The sequence below is a fragment of the Pocillopora damicornis genome, chromosome 11, assembly GCF_964200805.1.
Source record: "Pocillopora damicornis chromosome 11, jaPocDami1.2, whole genome shotgun sequence".
NCBI classification, from domain to species: Eukaryota; Metazoa; Cnidaria; class Anthozoa; order Scleractinia; family Pocilloporidae; genus Pocillopora; species Pocillopora damicornis.
Window position 1 is genome coordinate 845001 of NC_142680.1, and position 19905 is coordinate 864905.

At 38.1% G+C, this 19905-nt stretch overlaps 5 protein-coding genes across 7 annotated transcripts in view; 4 read left to right on the plus strand and 1 right to left on the minus strand.

Moving 5' to 3' along the window:
- LOC113669496 (retinol dehydrogenase 8) overlaps positions 1 to 3833 on the plus strand; it is a 4815-nt gene extending 982 nt beyond the window's left edge. For both annotated transcript variants that reach the window (XM_089188162.1, XM_027185534.2), the window contains 2 exons: positions 1270 to 1546; positions 2794 to 3833. In XM_089188162.1, the coding sequence (XP_089044288.1) occupies positions 1270 to 1546; positions 2794 to 3127 (611 nt within the window). In that variant the 3' untranslated portion in view covers positions 3128 to 3833. The remainder of the gene's footprint in view (positions 1 to 1269; positions 1547 to 2793) is intronic.
- Positions 3834 to 4451: 618 nt separating this feature from the next.
- Positions 4452 to 7919, plus strand: LOC113669495 (retinol dehydrogenase 8). The gene is made up of 3 exons (XM_027185533.2): positions 4452 to 4758; positions 5838 to 6111; positions 7245 to 7919. Exons 1-3 carry the CDS (start codon positions 4491 to 4493, stop codon positions 7576 to 7578), a joined length of 876 nt encoding a protein of 291 aa, XP_027041334.2. The 5' UTR covers positions 4452 to 4490; the 3' UTR covers positions 7579 to 7919.
- Positions 7920 to 8919: 1000 nt separating this feature from the next.
- On the plus strand, positions 8920 to 16176 carry LOC113669473 (retinol dehydrogenase 8-like). 2 transcript variants are annotated; one of them, XM_089188165.1, is made up of 4 exons: positions 8920 to 9026; positions 9108 to 9418; positions 14977 to 15250; positions 15682 to 16176. In XM_089188165.1, exons 2-4 carry the CDS (start codon positions 9154 to 9156, stop codon positions 16013 to 16015), a joined length of 873 nt encoding a protein of 290 aa, XP_089044291.1. In that variant the 5' UTR covers positions 8920 to 9026; positions 9108 to 9153; the 3' UTR covers positions 16016 to 16176. The 2 variants fall into 2 exon arrangements, with proteins under 2 accessions (XP_089044291.1, XP_089044290.1); XM_089188164.1 differs by having other exon boundaries at positions 8964 to 9418.
- LOC149036974 (uncharacterized) lies at positions 10866 to 13233 on the minus strand. The gene is made up of 3 exons (XM_089187458.1): positions 12509 to 13233; positions 12232 to 12341; positions 10866 to 11975 (listed from the first exon to the last, which is right to left on the minus strand). The coding sequence occupies exons 1-3, from the start codon at positions 12642 to 12644 to the stop codon at positions 11673 to 11675; spliced, it is 549 nt and encodes a 182-aa protein (XP_089043584.1). The 5' UTR covers positions 12645 to 13233; the 3' UTR covers positions 10866 to 11672.
- A 1135-nt stretch (positions 16177 to 17311) lies between the features above and the next one.
- On the plus strand, positions 17312 to 19107 carry LOC113669538 (retinol dehydrogenase 8). The gene is made up of 3 exons (XM_027185590.2): positions 17312 to 17634; positions 17937 to 18210; positions 18604 to 19107. Exons 1-3 carry the CDS (start codon positions 17367 to 17369, stop codon positions 18935 to 18937), a joined length of 876 nt encoding a protein of 291 aa, XP_027041391.2. The 5' UTR covers positions 17312 to 17366; the 3' UTR covers positions 18938 to 19107.
- The last annotated feature ends 798 nt before the right edge of the window (positions 19108 to 19905 follow it).

Consider the following 19905-nt stretch of genomic DNA (forward strand, 5'->3'; position numbering starts at 1 on the left):
TCCTGTAATAAGAGTTTATGTTTTTTTTCCTCATAATCATTAATCATTTTTTTACAATACCACCTTCTCGAGAAAGCTGGATATAAAGTTCAAGTTGCGTTTTCCTTAAACAGTACACTTAATGGATAAAAGCAATACCTTTAAATTGTACACGAGACGTACGCTTTTGCAAATCTTTTGTTTGCTGAGGTGACAATGCCAGTATCAGCTTGTGGCTAATCGTTTATTTATAGAAGACATCGCGAAGAAAGGATCTCTTAATGAATAATTATCCATGAAAAACCTGCTTACAAATTCCGTGGTTAAACCAAAAGTTGTTCGGAAATCTTAATAGCTGGCGCTTCAGGCAATGCGGTTTTGTTCATGAATCATAAAATGCCAATTGAAAGGTTACGACAGAGATCGATTTCAAGGCTCTCTATTTTTCGATACTTTATTGTGTGTTAAACGATAACATTAGCCGGGCCGGAGACAAGCATTAACGCCTGCTGTTTGTGCAATCAAAGCAAAAAGGCAGAAGGAATTTTAAATACGAAAATCATCCACCACAAAGTGAGTCATATGAAGCGGGGTCGAAGGGTCTCTCTTGAGTGCTTCATCAGCAAATACATATAAGACTCAAGGTCGAGAACGAGTGTTTGGTCATTTTTTTTAGACGTATCAAAATGATGGATGATTCACGCGGGGTTTTAAAACTTCCTAATCAAACCTGAGCTGATCGTATAAAAGAAAACGATAAATGCCTTGTCTTTAAGACCAAGTTTGATCTATTGCTCGAGGCGTTTGCTCGGTTTTATAGCTTCACCATGAATACTTCTTTGTGAGAATTTAGACAATTTAAGTGCGTAGTTATTTCAGTAAAACAAACGAGGATCATAAACGAGGCTATTGTGCACTAAACCCTTACCTAAAGCCAACGTAGTAATTCAGTGTATAGGAAATAATTGCCAGAATTCAATATTTGTCATGTTAATCCTTTTAAAAAATGGGCAAAACGTCCCATTGCAGGAGGGTTCCCTGAGACACAAGGCAGTACAAGTCTCCCATTTCTTGCCCGTCTTCGCCTCTCTGGTTCGCTTTTAAACTGAGAAGTCTGCTTGCGTTGAAATCGACCCAAGGATGCTATGAGCGCTGGTAAAAGTGGTTTAAAATGACGGTAAAAAGGGAATCAAAGCTATTTAGACACTGCTCGCTGTAAACATTTTTGACCCCAAAATATGTGAAATATTTTATTTAGCTGAGAACTAACTGGTATTATCTATTCATAAGTTAACAACGCTGGTATTGGAGGTCTGTATACTGCACTGGAATGCACACCACTCGCCCTGGTCAAGGAGCTGTTTGAAGTGAATTTCTTTGGCTCTGTGCGTTTGATCCAAGCCGTGCTACCAGGAATGAAAGCAAGACGAAGCGGACATATCATCAACAACAGTAGCCATCTTGGTATCGTCGGGGTGCCTTTTAACGAGAGTTACTGTGCAACAAAGTTCGCTATGGAGGGACTCACGGAAGCTTTAGCTCCAGTCTTGCTTCATTTCAACATCAGGTAGTGTGATAGTCTTCAGTCAAATCTCCGATAGCTCTTCTATAATAAGCCGAATGATACACATGTTTTGATGATTCTTATTTTTGGAATCTATTCAATAAATAGACTCTTCTTTGCCGTGCATTCGTTCAATGATAGATCACAGATGACGTAAAAATTTGGTAAGAATTACAAGTGGCTCACGAGGCGCACCCAAGTGTGATACTGATCCGCTGACCTTATCGATGATCCATTGATAAACAGACGCATGGTCACATGCAATCAATCTATCTAAAGTCATTCATAGTGACGTCATCTATACGTCTGTCCTCTGATAAATCATTGGATGGAACTAATTAAAATTCTCATATAGTGCAGCTTATCATATAATTCTTAATTAGATTATGTACAAGAAACGGAAATCGAATTTTCGCGAATCAAGGGAGAATATCTCTTACAGAGTGTAGAGCACAAGCTCTGTAACCGCAAAGGTAAATTCACGCTTAAAGACAATGCAAACTTTTGATAAATGGATTCCATGTTGCCTTGGTTCTGTACAGTAATAGATCACAGACAAGAACAAAAAAGTGGCACACATGGTGCAGCTGAGTGTGTCACTGATGTTCTTACCATATTTTGACGTGTTCTGTGATCTATTACTGTGCAGACCCATAGCAATATGGAATATTGCTTTTATCAAGAGAATCTCTTGGTTTTATATAACAAAGAAGGAAATAATGGTGGTGATGACGTCTATATGTCTGTCCTCTGATAGATCATAGATCATAAGAGCTACTCAGTTCATTATTGCATAATCAGCCCACTTTATCATTGTTAACTAGATTATGTATGACAAATGAAAATCTAATTTCCGCTTGGAGTCAAGTGAGGATGTATCTTAAATAGAGTATAGAGCAAAAGTTCAGTAGCCGCGAAGGTATATTTATGTTAAAAGATAACTGCAAACTTATTGAGTTACTCTCCAAAAGAGGTAACTGAGGATGGTGATCGTTTAAATTCCGTCGGGAAAAATTTCCATACAATAGCAGAATTGCAATGTGGGTGTGATGCTGATGTATTTCACTCTTTAAGGTATAAGGTCTCAGGTGGTAATTTCTGAGATATTTTTATGTTCTTAAGCCATTTCAGGATTTTTTAAAATCACTTTTTAATCCTTTTTGCCTTTTTTCAATTTTGGCCTTATTTCTGGAGCTTCAAATTCATACCAAAAAAAAAGCCATGTTTATATTGGTAACCTCTCCTTGCAGGTGTACCATACTCGAACCAGGCCCTACGCAGACCCTCGGTCCTGAAAATGGCACCGCCTTCGTTAACAAATTCAGTTTATCGGACGCCGACCAAAAGAGTCAAGAACTTCTGGGAACCTTTGCGGGGAGAATGGTCTCTATGTTCGGAAGCACGATGCAAACTTCTCACCAGGTGGCAGAATACGTGAAGAATATTATCCTCTGTGAGAAACCACAGTTTCGATACCAAACAAATGCAAAATACAGACCCGAGGAAATCAAAGTGAAGCTTGCCGATCCTACAGGAAATACTTTAGTTGAAATGGTGAAGAGAGACTTTCTCGACACTGAATAACTCATGTTTGTAAAATGTGAACAATATATAAAATTTAGCGTACAAATACACTATGAATTTAATCAGTAGCTTTTTATCGACTTACTACTCGAGTTTTCGTTGCAGCATATTTGTGACTAATAGGGAGATCTGTTCACCAGTCTAATGGTTTTTTTCCCAATCCCACTTAGCATTCCTTGCGCAACTAATATAGTAAGCCAAACACTGCAACGATCTTTACATCCTTTATGTGAAGCTCTGAATGTTTTCTGGCAAAGGATCTATTTCGTCGCGCGAAAGAAGTTTTTTTCGTCGATTTGTAAATAGAAATGTTGCTGGGTTTTTTAGACCGTTTCATCGCAGTTCTGGGACCTACTTAAGGCCTATTTACACGGCACGACTTTGTCGCATGCGACAAGCTTACGACAGGCCTACGACATGACTTAAGAGTCGTAAGCGAGTTGTAGGTTTGATTTACACGAAACGATTCGTGTCGTAAGCCTGTCGTAAGCTTGTCGCATGCGACAAAGTCGTACCGTGTAAATAGGCCCTTAGGAAAACAACAAAAAGATGTTAAATATACATATATATGTGTGTGTGTGTGTGTGTGTGTGTGTGTGTGTGTGTGTGTGTGTGTGTGTGTGTGCGTGCGTGTGTGTGCGTGTGTGTGTGTGTGTACATATGAACCGATGTGTATCATACTGACTGAATCAAATGTCTTATCCTCATTCTGTGTCAGTCATCATTACTATTTCTCCCAGTACCGCTCGGTTTGTCGAGTACAAGCCAGTGCGACATAGTAGAAGCACAGTTATGAAAGTAACTCAAGGTCATTTTATTACCCGTGTATCCCTTGCAACTTGTACTCGGAAAGAACAATTATATAATTTTTTTGCACGCTTACGGTGTAGTCCTTCTCTCGTTATGGAGAATAATCTGGGAGCTATTTCCTAAACGGCTGGTGAGCTGTCTTTTGAAGGTAGCCCATGGTTTACAACTTACAAAATAATTTTTGACGTCTCCTTCGTGAAGGAACCAAAATTTGCCCGTAGAAGGCGTCTGTTCTTCAGGCTGCTACATCTGAGGCTTTTCTTTTCTAGTTTTGCTGCACTCGTCAATTCAAGTGAAAGCAACTTTTATAAATAGAAAGCATTAACTGTAACAGAAAACCTGTCCTGTCCTGTATAAGTATAGTGACCCAGGTCGACATTTCACAGGGCATTTCATTTTCCCCTTTTTTTGGCCTATTCTACATAGACTTGTACCTCTCCCGTCCCGAATGAACTCTATCGGGGAGTTTGGGGATGAGTCACGCATGACTACTCACGCATCTGAGTCACGCATTAGTTACGGCCGAAAGAAGCGACGTTGAGGGAAAGAAATCATGTCTTCTCGCCAAATCGTGTTGATTTCAGGCTGTTCCAGTGGCATTGGACTCGCAACAGCTGTGTTTCTCGCCAAAGATGCCGAAAAACGCTTTAAGGTCTACGCCACCATGAGAAATCTGGCGAAGAAAGGACAACTGGAGGAAGAAGGAAAGGAATATCTTGGAGACACATTGGTTGTTAAACAGATGGACGTGTGTAGTGATGAGTCAGTGCAGAAAGCTGTGAAGGAGGTGTTGGACACAGAAGGGAGAATTGATGTACTTTGTAAGTTACCTTTTGTTAATTTTTTAACATTCTGTATTGGTTTGTTGGAGTTAAGTAGTAATTTTAAGCGTATACTGCGTGAATCGCAGTGTTGCGCAACTACAGTGGAACCCCGCTCATCCGAGAAGTAAGAATTATTTGCTTATCAGCTTAATACTCCATCACGGGTGAGCTCTTTTCTTTACTTCGTTTATCTTAGCGAAAACATTGGTGTAGGTAACAAGATTATTTCGAGTTAAGCGTCAATAAGCAAGGGTAAATTTTTCAAAGGCAACTAAATTGCATGATGTAAAAGTGCCAATTGACACCATTACTTATTAATAATTTACATGAAAAAATAATCCTAAAAAGTCACGAAAGACCAAATTTTGGCAGCGGGCCTGTGCTATTTCACATTTGCATTCGTGTTAGCATAGTTAATCACTTCATTTCGAGTCCAATTTGGAATAAATATGCGGGAGTAAATTTTTTCAAAGACTAACAAAATTGCACGAGCCCGTAGGGCGTGTGCAATTTGTTGTCTTTGCAAAAATTTACATTAAAACATTTACATTCGAATTCATGTGATTAACTAATACTAATATTATACATGAAAAATACGAGATAGCTTATCATAATTATGCAGAAGCAAAGCGCGTGCATCAAGTGCAAAAACAATTTATTCAAACCATGCAAGTGACATTGTGCGTTCGGTTAAAACAACCGCGTACGATCTAAACAATAATATACAAATTATGATATTTTCACATCTTTAAGGCGCAATAAAGTTCAAAGTCTGGCTAAACAGTTCAAAGAATAGTTCAGTCTGGTTTGTTACTTCTTTGCACTGAATTAACCCTCTTCTGCATTTAATTACCTGAAAACTGCATCTATCATAACCAATCAGAACTGAGTAATTTTTTCATGTATCTTATGTTATGAAAAATGAACTCGTTTTCAGCCAATCAGAAGTAAAATGCACTCCTTTGAGTAGCTCCGGTGAAGAATGCTTCCTTCAAAAGTTTGTGCTATGGAAAGATTCTCTTCATTTCCAAGTTTCTTTCTTGATTTGTGCCCGTGTTATTTTGCAATATTTGCAGTTAACAATGCTGGGGTGTCACTTCTAACAATCCTTGACTGTGTCCCCATGGAATTGGCTAAAGAAACATTTGATATCAACTTTTTTGGGACCCTGCGGTTGATAAATGCAGTTCTCCCAAGCATGAAAGCAAGAGAAAGTGGACACATAATCAACAACAGCAGTGTTTTTGGAGTTATTGGTGCCCCATTCTTTGAGGTGTACTGTGCGTCGAAGTTTGCTGTTGAAGGGCTGACAGAATCTCTGGTTCCAACACTTAAGCACTTTAACATAAGGTAATCAGTTATGAATCTTTTGATTATTTCTTTTAATTTTTGTCTCCTTTTTTGCATCTAGGGCCCTGTTAGCAAAGATTTTAAGAGCAATTTGGTGTTAATAAGTGCAAGTAAATTCTGCAAAGACAACAAAATTTCACAAGTCTGTAGGGCGAGTGAAATTTGTAGTCTTTGAAAAACTTACAAGTGCCTATTTAAACCAAACTGCATGAGAAATCATGTTCTTATTTAACAATTTGCATGAAAAAAATATCACAGAATGTCAAGACTGGCAAATTTTGATAGTGTGCGCTATTTGTAATTTGCATTTGTTTTACAACTTTGCAATAGTGTTACATAAAAAATACACTTATTTACAGCCTATCAGATGCGTATGATTTTTTCATGTGTATTATTAACCACTTTAGTACTTCCAAAGGCCTCTTTAAACCCATTGACCAATAAGGGTGACTGGCATCTAATTTCTCCTTACAATATCACCTCTGAATCAAACATTAAGTCTACAATGTTATTGAAATGATCGCTGCCTAAGGAATCTGTTGATTATTACACAAATTCTCCTTGTCAGTACCTTAGTGAATATATAGAGAACAGCATGGAGAATATGCATACTAATGTTACGGTGGAGAAGGTTAAGGTCTTGTCATTGGCTCTGACTGAGTTGAAACTGATTTTAATCCAAGGCTCTTTTAAATGTTGGCCAATATCATTTAGTATTTTAAACCAATATTCCTTAAATAATATTTTTATTTACTCTCATCACTGCTTAGCCTACCTTACTGTAAGGAGAAATTTTTTTTGTGTCACTTCTATGGGTGAAGGGGAAAAGTTTCTTAGAAATGTTGAAAGAACTCCATTTTACACGCTTTACTAGCCAGAATGTGCCTGCTGCAATTTTTTTAAAATTTTCTCAGTACCCTTTAATTAACCCTTTGATTCCCAGAAGTGATTAGCATGTAACATCTCCTTACCATTGTGTACATTATTCAGGAAACAAGTAATGAGAATATTCAAACTTATCAGGTAGAAGTTATCATCTTGATCTAAGACCCAATTCTCATGGCTAATTTTAAAGGAAATGTGTTGCAGCTAGAGGGGAGAATTTATTGTCTTTCTTTTTCCCTCTGAAATAGATGCACTTTGCTTGAGCCTGGCCCTGTAAGCACTTCAATTGGAGACAACAATGTTGAAAATACCAAGGGTATTGACTTGAAAACTGCTGACCAAAAGACACAGGACTTGTGGGTCAGAATGATGGAGAGAATGGGTCCAGCTTTGGAAGGAAAGTTTTTAACTTCACAGGCAATAGCAGAGGTTGTTCAAGATATAATTCTAAGTGACAAGGGCCAGTTTCGCTATCTACCTAATGAAGGAATGTTTAGTGAAGAAATTACTGCCAGATTTGCTGATGCTACAGGGTTTAAATCTGTGAATCTGGTTGCCAAACAGTTTTGTGATGACAAGTAGTATTCATACAAAAACAAACAAAAAAAAGGTAGATTAAGCAACACAGTGGAAAGGCAATCTTTAAACATGACTATTCACTGAAGTGTCATGTGATCTGATATGCAAATTAACAATAGTGTGCACAGAATGGTATCAAAAGACTTTATTAACACATTTCATGTCAATCCAGATAAAATAACTCAAAATGCAATTGTATATTTTTGACCACAAACTCTACTAGGTTAGATGCCACCATATTGTAAAACTAACTGCATAACTTGACTTACGTGCATGGTAAGTTTCAAAGAACAGTTTCTCCCAACTTGGATTAAAGAAGGAAATAAATGAAAAATAACTTGAAATAATGCAATTACTGAGTGTGTGAAAGTTAAACCCCAATCACTTTCCCCATGGATCGAACTTCAACCACCATTAATCCCTTGATTATGCCTTCAAGTTCCTCCCCATTGGGTAAATATCCCCTCCTTAGAATATCACAGAACTCTGTTTCTGTTCAACACGTAGATTCCATCTTGCTGTGATTAATTTATGGTAAGAACATCAGTTACACACTCAGCAGAACCTCCTGTGCCTCTTTTTTATTGCTCAGGTGTTGAGGTGGGTTGCACGAAAGAAGTAGCTACTCTTGTTTCATAAAGCAAAAATACAGAGCCAATGAAATTAAGTACAGTCTAAAGAATTAAAAACGGCTTCTCTTATAATAAATTATTTTTCCGTTGCATCGTCAATCTGCTGTCTTTTCCCCTTAATTTTTATAGAGGCTCAGCCACTCGATGGAACATCCTTCCTCTTCCTTCCCCTCCCCACGACGAACTAAAAACTGTGCACCGCTCCGGAAGTGCTATCGGAAAAGCCGAAAAAGTTCTTAAGCGTCAAGTCTTTTTTTTTTTGAAGACCGGGTCTGAGAGTACTGAAGAAATAGAGCCGATAATTAAACAGCTTTAGCTTTAACTTCCTGATTTCTAGTCCGTCAGAAAACTTTAGTAATGAATCTTTTATTTGAATTGTTATTAGTTTTGTTATTTACTCTTTCGGGAAAATTTTTTCTAAATCGAAAATTTCCCATGGCAACCAAAGAAGCATTATTGTTTCCTCAGAAGCGAAAAGGCGTTCATATTTGAATTTACTTTATGGGTTACCAAGGTTTAAAACTTTAGCAAAAACTCTTATTTATCTTTCCCCATGAGAAAATCTGGGCTCTGCCTTTTTCTTATTTTACTTTCCCTCAGTGGCCTTCGCCTGAAACGAAGCAGAGCATACTACGTTTCCCGTTTTTATTATATTTTTTAGGCTTATATTTTGCACAGTTGATAGCCACACCTAATCTTTTACGGTTGAATTCAGATAGATTTTGCATCTTTAAATATATTTTCTCTTGATTTCAGGCAATTTCCGAGAGCTGCGATTTTTGCCCCCTACCTAGTTCAAACAAAGTCATGGAAGGTCAAGTACGGATAAATTAAGTTATTTTCATCTCCATCCGAGTCTTTGGCAGCGCTGATTTTTTAAACATGTTTTATTTATTCAAGCTACTTAGTACACCCCATTAGCAGACTGACAATCGTCAAAAACAACATGGCCGTCCAAATAGTGTTGATTTCTGGCTGCTCTAGTGGCATTGGACTCGCTACAGCTGTGTTTCTCGCCAAAGATGCCGAGAAACGCTTTAAGGTTTATTCCACCATGAGAAATCTGACGAAGAGAGGACAATTGGAAGAGGAAGGAAAAGAATATCTTGGAGACACACTGGTCATTAAACAGATGGATGTGTGTAGTGACGAGTCAGTAGAGAAAGCTGTGAAGGAAGTGTTGGACATAGAGGGAAGGATTGATGTATTGTGTAAGTTACTTCTTTTTCTTGATTTGTTGATATCCTGGACAGTTTGGTTGCGGTTAAGGTTTAAATTTCTATTGCGTGAATCTGCAAGTTAACTGGTTACAAATATATGCCAATGAGCTTAATGCAATATCACGGATGAGTTCTTTTCCATTCTTCGTTAATCTCAGTGAAAACATAGTATGTTATAATGATCGCAACCCAAGGTGTCGAGTTCTGTTTAGTCTTGCTTATGAGCATGGCAAAAAAACAAGCGTTCACCGTACGGAAAACGAAGGTTGAATTTACGGAAAACGTGGCAATTTACTATCGTTTACCCGTGTTTTGCCAACAGAAAATCCGACGTTTTCTGCGCGTTTTCGCATCGGTGAATCCCAGTATTCGTTCCATTATTCGGTAGTTTTCCTTTGCGGTAAATGCAGGTAAACAATTCATTTTCCGGCATTAACCGCTCGGTTAACACATGGCAAACAGCGTGTTTTCCTTTCGTTCATTGGCATTTTCCGAGTGAACAACAACGTATTCACCGGAGTTAACAGCTGAAAACACGCATTTTCCGGGAAGGTTAATGTGTGTAAATACGGGAAAACATAATATTTTCCAGAGTTTGCAGTTCGTATAACGCATAGAAAATGCCATGTTTTCTTTTGTTCGCAACCATTTTACGCCCGGTGAACGAAATGTTCACAAGAATTATCCAGTCGAAAGCATGCATTTTCCAACGTTTTTCCGCAATAGTGAATTCGAGAAATTTCGTGAAAACGCATTTTCAGGCGTTTTACCTTTTATTGTTGTTCGGTTAATCTATGGAAAACAACATGTATTCTGCCATTTACAGCCATTTTGCGCATTCCAACGTTATGTTCACTGGTATTAACCAGTCGAAAGCATGCATTTTCCGGTATTTTCTGTAACGGTGAATTCGTGCAAGGGATGCATTTTCCCGCGTTTACTGCCGCACGGTCAATTACTGTTCGTTGTATTTCACTTCCTGGACTCAGCTCTACTGCTGGTTCTCAAAGCATTTTGTCCTATTTCCCTCTCCCAGACAGGATTAGCACTCCTTTAATAATTCTTATCAAGTTTATTAATGCACAATGATGTTAGCGGTACAATTTTTTCAGAGTCCAAAACGGAGCCTGATAACAATCATGTTTGTCATCCTTATTTCGCTTTACACATTTTTTCTCTCTAAATCCAAAAGAGGCAAAACTTAACCCGTACCGTATAACTGATATTATAAAATTGGAAGGATGACTGTCTGAAAAATTATGTGCAGGTCTATATATACAAACTATAAACATTTTGCAAAAATGAGTGTCAAGGTTTGAAGAAAATATAATTATGTGAACTTCATGTGCTGAGGGAATCAAGGCAACATTCTGAGAATAGCACCTTACATTTAATTTTATACCTTAGATCTATTTTAAAAACTTCTAATGTTTGAAATTGCAACTGAAGAATAAATTTAATTGACAGAATTTTCTTAAACCTTAACTGTGAAGGCTGCATGTATCTTTGACTCAGATATATTAATTATAACAGTTTGAGCCAAATTTGAAAATCATTGAAACTTCTAAAATATTAACTTAAAGAGAAAATATTTACTTGGACTGAGAAAATCTTGGAGTACTCCATCTGATGGAGAACAAGAGAACTCTAAGGAAGAATGAAAATTGCAGCCACCTCTAAAATGGCAGATATGTCAAGGATTTTGGGCTCTTTAAAATGAGCATGATAAATTTTTCTCACTAATAAAAATTCACTTAAATGCACAATTCTGTGATAATGTAGTGTGATAATGTTCAAAAATCTATTCATATAATGTGAATTGTTTGCCAAAAAACACCTGCATTCAATCCTGGACATAAGTGCCAAATGGTGGTCAGGGAAGGCAAAATATTCTAGAAACTGATTTCACTATCCACTGACAATAACTTAAATGTAGGCTGCTCAATTACTTAAATTGCTCAAAATATTACATGTTATACATGTATATGTTTACAGTCTTCAAACTCTCTTGTAATCAACCATGATTGTACAGAAGGCTCACTTCACATTTGCCAACTAAGGTGGTTTCTTGTGAGAAAATTGAAATAAGCAAATTGTCAAATTAAAAACTAAATTCAGACAGAATAAAAGAATGGAGATGGTAGACCTACATCATCTGTATAATTGGGTAGAAATGTAGCAACTTCATAAGAGATGGTCCTAGGGAAGAGAGTTGAGTGACTGTATACTAAAATTAAAATTAAATTTAGGTGGTGGCCCAGAGCAATTTTTCTGGGATCTCTCTACTATTTCTATGACTTGGTCTACCAACCCTTCTGTTCACTGACTGCCTCTTTTGCTGATTTGTCATGGAAGACTTATACCTCTGGTCTAGTATATGGAAGAAGTTGGTAACTTCTTCTGCCCTCCAGGTAAGGGGCCTTGTTACCATTGATGTGGGATCTTCTTCATCAGACTCGTCTGAAGAGACAAGACTAGGATGCAGGGCCTCAAAAATTGGTTGTCTCTTCTCTTCTTCACTTGCCACTTTGAGTCTCTTATCCAGTTTCTAAAAGGGAAAATGTGAAATAAGTTTTTATAATACCGAATGGTGAGCAATTCCTACAATAAAACATTTATAAAGCCCTTGTGTCACTGGTCAGAGTTGTTCTTGGCATAAAATGTTTTGTATCAGCAGATCTACAGTGTAATTTGAACCTTACCCTGTTTTTAGATCAAACTTGAATTCAAACCCTTTGAAATTTACTCAAACATACAAGCTGATAAGATAATAGAGTGTTAAAGAGCCAAACAAATTTTTTTACCCTTTTATTTCTTTGTCGCTTCTTTTGCTCCCTCTGATAATGCTCGTAAGTACCATTTTCTTCCTGTCGTCTACGTTTCTTTGATGATGCAAAGTTTTGAGAAATAGCATCTGAAAGGAAAGGTAAGTACGCCACAATCAGTTATATGAAAAAGATTGTCAGTTTTCAGGGTTGTAGTGAGCAAGGGGCAAGATGGGGCACTTGTCTCAAAAAAATTCAACCCAAAGTTAAAGACAAATTGTGTTTATTTGGCAAAACAATCCCCATTCAATCATACCTAGAATTCTTCTTTCTGTACAAAGAGAATCATTTTGAATCTGCTCTACTTCTTTGACCTCTTTCAAGATGGTGGCTACTACAGCTAGGTTTGGTGGTTCATTCTCTCTGTAAGAAATTGAAATAATCCCATCCATTAATAATCTGAAAATCTAACTGCGAAAGATAACTTTTGAGTTTAAACAGGATAAAACAGAGTTCTTGTGCTCAAGTATAAAGTGCAGAATAAAAAATTTTTTGTTCCAAATGTTTGGGCTTAGCCATTCAACAGTGGAAGTCTGATCAGCAGGTGATGTTTTGTTGAGAAAGTTACTTTCTGTCTCTCTGACCCAACTGCCTCTAATGACCCAATCAGCCAATTAAAGCCAACTGCCTCAAATGATCCAACTGGCCCAAATGACAGAATTGCCTCAAAGGACCAAATTGGTTCCAGTGACCTAACTGTTTCAGATGACCCAATAATTTCAAATAACATCTTTACTTTCTGAAACAGCAGAACCTAACATGTGGCCATCAGCGAAAATGACCCAATCAGTGCAAGTGACCCAACTGCCTGAAATGATCCAATCCACTCAAATGACTCAATAAGCTTAATTAAACTACAAAAAGCTACAGGAAAACAATGCAAGCTGTTCACAAGTGTTTCCATAGAGCAGGGAAACAAGAGACGAACAGCACATCTTCATTTCTTAACCACGGTCGTTAGTAATTCTGTGAGAACAGTATCGTTCGCGTACTCGGGAAAAGTAGAGAAAAACTTTCGGTTGAACAAGCCATACATTAGCGTTTTCATGGAGCAGGAAAAAAATCGACAAAGATCATGTTTTCATGCTATTAGTAATTATCGGGGAATACGCTTGGAAAATGCAGCAATCGCGCGCTCGGGAAAACCATAGAAAAACGTTCTGGAAAACAAGCTATCAGTGGCGTTTTCGTGGAGTAGGAAAACAATCGACGATTTTCTTGTTTTTTTGGCATTTACCGTTTGCAATTCTGCAGGAAAACGCTCGACAAATGCAACGTTCGCGCGCTTGGGAAAATTATAGAATAACGTTCAGGAAAACAAGCTAGACACTAGCGTTTTCGTGGAGCAGGAAAACAATCGACAAACATCATGTTTTCATGGCATTTACCATTGGTAATTCTGCGAGGAAAACGCTCGGAAAATGTAGCGATCGCACGCTCGGGAAAACTTGAGTAAAATGTTCAGGAAAACAAGCTATACAATAGCGTTTTCGTGGAGCAGGAAAACAATCGACAAACATCATGTTTTCATGGCATTCACCGTTAGTTATTCTGTAGGAAAACGCTTGGAAAATGCCTTGTTCGCGCGCACGGGAAAACTATAGAAAAACGTTCAGGTGAACAGGCTATTCATTAGTATTTTCCTGGTGCTGGATAACTTGCGATGAACTTCGTGTTTTTCCTGAGTTTTACTGAGGGTGAACAATGAATTTGCCGCACGTTTTCCGATATCGGAAAACGTCAGTTTAATGTTGAATTTCTCAGTCATTCACCATTTCGGAAAATTAACAGTGAACGCATGTTTTTTTGCCGTGGTTGCGGTTAAGGTTTAAATTTCCATTGCGTGAATCTGCGAGTTAACTGGTTACAAATATATGCCAATGAGCTTAATGCAATATCACGGATGAGTTCTTTTCCTTTCTTCGTTAATCTCAGTGAAAACATAGTATGTTATAATGATCGCAACCCAAGGTGTCGAGTTCTGTTTAGTCTTGCTTATGAGAGAAGCTTCATTTACTTCAGACAAGGACGACAAGGATAATTTAAAACGGTCCTCAGAACAAGAAGCCTTGACAAAATGACAGGAAGATGCTTAACAAATGCTTCTCGACTTTTCATGCAATAGCGAGCACATTAATCATTCGCCAGAGCCGGAGGCTGATCACTGAAAAGTGAAGTTTTTTTTCAATTAAAAGAGCCCAATGACCTTAACTTTTAATTAAAAGAACGCCAAAAAAGCCTTCAAGTTGTATTTCGATTTAGCGTCTTAAACGAAATTTCAAGGTCATCATAATAACCAATCAAAATAAAGGAAAATACCACCCAAAGTGTCCACAAGTAAAACAGCTTTTTTGGGACTGGTCGTTATTAAATGTTTATCATCTCTTGGTCGAATGGTCGTTATTTATCGCCTCAAGGTGGGGGTGGGGGTGGGGCTGGGGGGTCGGGAGAGTTTGGTTGTGACACGACCAACCCCCTCTGTTCCCTCTCTGAAAACCATTTGATCCCCAAAAAAAATACTCAGACCCCCCCCCCCCCCCGTGATCAATTATGGCTGGTCCCAAGAGATTATAAACTGTTAATAATCTCTTGCTAATCCTAAATCGCGTGTGAGTACAAAAGGCCGTGATTGGTTTTTATTGGTTGAGAATGTGCGGCGAGTTTTGTGACTCCAAATTAATTTGTACAATGGACTAAATTTATTATACTATCTTATCTTTGCAGTTAACAATGCAGGAATCGGCTTAATGACTGCGCTTGAATGTGTTCCTATTCAAATGGCTAAGGAACTGTTTGAAGTGAATTACTTTGGAGCATTAAGGTTAATCAAGGCTGTGCTACCAAGCATGAAAGCGAGGCAGAGTGGGCTGATCATCAACAACAGCAGTCATTTTGGCATCGTAGGAGTTCCTTTTGTGGAAATTTACTGCTCATCCAAGTTTGCAATTGAGGGTCTGACGGAAAGCATAGCTCCCATTCTGCGACAGTTCAACATCAGGTATGGTGTAATTTAGACAACAAGCTGGTTATAAATAGTCAGTTAAAACAGCGTAATGTTGGCGCGTCGCGCATCTTGTAGCGTCACTAGTACTGCAGGAGTGAGGCGCGCGCTGACGGAAATTTTTTTCACCATATTTTCCTTTTCAATCGTGCGACGATGTTCGCCGAAATTAGTACGGTGTAATTAGTACATCCTTCATTTTTCGGTGATCTAGACTGCCGTAAAAGTCCCCTTAAAATTGTTTTTGAAGGGCATTTCTTCCCCATTCATGTAGTTGTTGGTAAGCTAAGGTTGTCTCATAAAAAGAGGAAAACGTCATGGTCTCATTTAAAAAATAACTCTCACAACATACATTGCAGTTGCTTTATTGCACATATGTCGCTTTCAGCTCAGTGTAGTTTTTTTTCAATTTATTTGTTTTCTGTTAGATGCTGCCTGTTGGAGCCAGGCCCCGTGCAGACTAGTATTGTACCCAAAGCAAACGAATGGTGCGAAGCTGGGGCGGACTTGACGACCTTAGATCCAAAGACAAAGGATATAATGGCAACTGTATTCTCCAACGTACAAAGTACCTTCAACGCCGCCATGCAGAATTGTGAAGAAGTTGCGCAAATTGTGCTTGAAATAATCTTAGGAGAAAAGACAAATTTGCGACATCAAACCAACGACAAATTTGGACCTGGTGAAATCCCTGCCAAATTAGCTGATCGCACAGGAAATACATCAGTTGATATTATATCAAAGCACTATTTGAGAAAATGAAATATCTGTTTTAAACAGAAATGGTTCTTAATAATAGAGCTCTTTATAGTAGCTGGCGTATGAAAATCAGCCGTTAATATTATGTATGACTTAAGATAAATCAATGTTACTCTTTCATAAAGTTTGACCCTAGATATAATAAAAGAGAAGATGTCTAGTCATTGGTGTATGAATTATTGTCATTTACGTGACTTCAGAGGGTACCATATGATAACAGTAGAAAAATATATTTGCTGTTGACCTTTTAACTCCCAAGATTTAATTAATAATTCTCCCTACTTTGTGCCATACTTTTCCTTGTAAATTAGAGAGGAGATTTTGGTCTTATTCCTGAATAACTCCCTCTGGCTGATAAACGCGTTTGCTCTCATAACCTGTTAACAAGATAACTTATCGGAATTGCAAGGAGAAGTTGCATGGTAATCACTTCTAGGGGTGTAAGGGTTCATTAATCGTTTACTCCATCCTTCATTGCCAATAAGACTTGTCGGTCTTTCACTTTCAAAAATAATTTTATTGATTCTTTAAGAATCAGTTATATTTACCTGTCATGCTAATTTTTAATATACTTTCTCAGCTTCTACAACATGATTTGACGTATTCTTCCGATATATTTTCATCCATTTCATTGTATAAGTGGCAAAGACACAACTGACGTCATGATGGACACCGTTAAGCTGATACAACACTTTTTGATATCAACCATCACAAGGAGTGACTGAAAAAGCGAAGCCATCATGATCAGTCAAAAAGAAAGCTTCAAAATATGCAGAATCATTCTGATGTGTGTAGCTCGGAGAATGATATAGCTCCTTAATTTACATAAAAGCTGTGGTAAAAATAACTTCACATGAGACAGCGGGTATCTTGCGTACTACAAATTAGGTATTACCCATTTTAAACGTTCAATAGAAGTTCTCTAAATTACAGTGTAATTTACCGGCCCCTTTTGAGCAAGTGACAAGTATTCCGTGATCCAAAGTGAATAAATATAATCGCTGATCCGTTATGGTTCATGTAATCCGCCTAACGGATCTAACTATATCTATTTTGCATTCTCCAACAAATTGCAGGGCCGATAACAAAAATTGTTGTTCTTTAACTGCGTAAGCGAAGTTAAGAGGCAACGAACAATTTCACTTTACAGCCATGTGGTTTTATTGCTTACTGGTCGCATGAGTACTTGATTTACGTAATTGCGTGCCTGTTCATTGTTTTTACGGAAATGACTTACTAAATATGCCATAATGACGCAGCTTAACAAACTCATTTAAAGGTGGGCCCTGCAAGTACAGCTATCATCTGCAGTTGAAAAGCAAAACTGACAACAGAGCGCTGCTAAAAATAAATCATGGCTTCTCCCCAAATCGTGTTGATATCTGGCTGTTCTAGTGGCATTGGACTCGCTACAGCTGTGTTTCTCGCCAAAGATACCGAGAAACGCTTCAAGGTTTATGCCACCATGAGAAATCTGGCGAAGAAAGGACAATTGGAGGAAGAAGGACAGGAATATCTTGGAGACACACTAGTCATTAAACAGATGGATGTGTGTAGTGACGAGTCAGTGCAGAAAGCTGTGAAGGAAGTGTTGGACACAGAGGGAAGAATTGATGTATTGTGTAAGTTCTACTGCTCTGATTTTCTTGAAATATGAATCATAAGGGGAGAATTTTTTTGCGCGTCTTTGGAAAAAAGATACTCTCCTGAATTGGAATATCAGTCACTATAGAACAGAAATGAAAATAACTTTTTTTAACCGATACTCGCAAATTTGCGAGGCCAATGGGCTTGGGGAAGATATTTTTGGACGCGATTGAAATAAAAGCATGTAATTGCAAAGTTCCGTCACCAGTGAAACTATGAATTAATTGAGAACCCCACCTCAATCCATTTGCTAATTTTTTTCTTTTTAAATTTACAGTTAACAACGCTGGTACTCTTGTTATGTCAGCGCTGGAATGTGTCCCCATCAAAGTCACCAAGGAGCTATTTGAAGTCAACGTCTTCGGGGCACTGAGATTAATCCAGGCCGTGCTGCCGAGCATGAAAGCGAGGGAGAGTGGGCTAATCATTAATAACAGCAGCCATCACGGTGTTGTTGGAGTTCCTTTCGTGGAAATTTACAGCTCGTCAAAGTTTGCTGTAGAAGGTCTGACAGAGAGTATGGCTCCACTACTCCGTCAGTTTAACATAAGGTAAGACGCTTTCTGCGCTCACAAGCGGGGTTAGCTTCTCTCGCCTCTCTTTCAAGACAGTCTTTGGAAACAACGCCGGCTTCTCCTCACTGAGAAGAGCGGCTGTTTACCAAGTCCACTCTTTGTGTCCCTTCCATGGAAATTGCAGGGTTCCGTGCGTCATGACCTCGCGCAAAATATCTTCCATCTGGCTTTCCTACCTAGTCAATAAGTACATATTTATATTCAGTATTTATTATGAAATTTATGCTGATCTCCAGGTTTGAATCTGGAGAGCAAAGATCTAGATTACAATTTTCTTTAATTTAACCTATAAGTTTAATCTTAACACCAACCCATGTTTTGATTTCATGATTTCATATCTTAAATTCCTATCATTTCGATTGTTTATAGATGCTGTCTGTTGCAACCAGGCCCCGTTGAAACTCCTGTAAGGTCGAAAGCGAGCGACTGGAGTCAAGAGAGCGTGGACTTGACAACCTTGGACGCCAAGACGAAAAGTTTGATGGAAGCGGTTAATGAATATTTTGGCAAAATACTCGGTGAAACTATGCAGAGCAGTGAAGAAATTGCGCAAGTTGTGCAGGAAATCATATTAGGGCAGAAAAAAAGCCTGCGACTACAAACCAATGTAAAATACGGCCCCGGTGAAATTGCTGCTAAATTAGCTGATCCTACGGGGGACGCATTGATCAGTATTGTGGCTAAACGTTATTTTAATGAATAAGTTTGCTGTTATTTGTCTAACTGTACCTCGTCAGGAATCTTCATGTTGCTTTAATAAGCCTTCAAATCAAAAATCTTAAATTAACCTTGGGTGAAGCATGCTTAAATATGAAAATCTCGACGTTGTGAAAATTAATCATGACAATAATAAAATGTAGCAAAAGAAACGTATTATGTACGAATAGTTTGATGATCAGGGAAAGTAACTAAAATCATGGACAAGGATCGCCTAACATGTGAGAAGTTTGAACACTCGTGTTCAAATGTCCAAATGTCGTGATGCTTCTTAAAATACACCCTACCCCCCCCACCCCAAACAGCCCCTCGTCCCCACCCATGGCCAATACTGGTCCTCTCTGTTTTACCGTCGCTTTAAAAACTCGATGGCACAAGTGTTGTAACAGTCTAACAATCCAGTCCTTTTCAAATAGATCACAGTTGAATATACTAATTTGGAAAGAGTGAATCAATAAGTAAAACCTCTCAATAACTTCTACAATTGCCTCAGGCGTTGCAGCCATGACATCGTCTGAAAAGCTAAATCAAATTGTCCCTTTAAGGACCTCCTGGATGGCGCAAATTAACAGCTGGCCACCACGATGCAAGAATGTACCAATAAACTCATTCAGATGTATCTTTGGTTCAAATTAAGTTTCTTCTGAATTTGTCTAAAGCTACCTATCTAGATTATTCATTATAAATTTTAAGTCTAACTAAACCATATCAAGGAACATTATTTAAATACCAAATGTGTAAACGATGTAACGTGACACGATCTTGAGCCATTTTACATATAAACCTGAGCATGAATTTGTCGTGGATATATGAGAAATCATTTTGTACTGCGCTATCATGCTCATCAAAATAATGATCACGAGAGAGGCATAGTGCTATGGTCAGGCGATTCTTAAGCATACTGATTAGTAAGATTCAACATAAGTTCAAATTAAAAGCAGCCAAGATGTTGGT

Excerpts from the sequence above, each read along its gene's own strand:
- LOC113669538 (XM_027185590.2), top strand. The coding sequence starts at position 17,367 with ATGGCTTCTCCCCAAATCGTGTTGATATCTGGCTGTTCTAGTGGCATT. Across the intron at positions 17,635-17,936 it reads GGGAAGAATTGATGTATTGT|TTAACAACGCTGGTACTCTT; the intron begins GTAAGTTCTACT and ends TTAAATTTACAG. Across the intron at positions 18,211-18,603 it reads CTCCGTCAGTTTAACATAAG|ATGCTGTCTGTTGCAACCAG; the intron begins GTAAGACGCTTT and ends GATTGTTTATAG.
- LOC149036974 (XM_089187458.1), bottom strand. The coding sequence starts at position 12,644 with ATGGATGGGATTATTTCAATTTCTTACAGAGAGAATGAACCACCAAAC. Across the intron at positions 12,342-12,508 it reads TACAGAAAGAAGAATTCTAG|ATGCTATTTCTCAAAACTTT; the intron begins GTATGATTGAAT and ends CTTTCCTTTCAG. Across the intron at positions 11,976-12,231 it reads AGCGACAAAGAAATAAAAGG|AAACTGGATAAGAGACTCAA; the intron begins GTAAAAAAATTT and ends TTTCCCTTTTAG.
- LOC113669473 (XM_089188165.1), top strand. The coding sequence starts at position 9,154 with ATGGCCGTCCAAATAGTGTTGATTTCTGGCTGCTCTAGTGGCATTGGA. Across the intron at positions 9,419-14,976 it reads GGGAAGGATTGATGTATTGT|TTAACAATGCAGGAATCGGC; the intron begins GTAAGTTACTTC and ends TTATCTTTGCAG. Across the intron at positions 15,251-15,681 it reads CTGCGACAGTTCAACATCAG|ATGCTGCCTGTTGGAGCCAG; the intron begins GTATGGTGTAAT and ends GTTTTCTGTTAG.
- LOC113669495 (XM_027185533.2), top strand. The coding sequence starts at position 4,491 with ATGTCTTCTCGCCAAATCGTGTTGATTTCAGGCTGTTCCAGTGGCATT. Across the intron at positions 4,759-5,837 it reads AGGGAGAATTGATGTACTTT|TTAACAATGCTGGGGTGTCA; the intron begins GTAAGTTACCTT and ends CAATATTTGCAG. Across the intron at positions 6,112-7,244 it reads CTTAAGCACTTTAACATAAG|ATGCACTTTGCTTGAGCCTG; the intron begins GTAATCAGTTAT and ends CCTCTGAAATAG.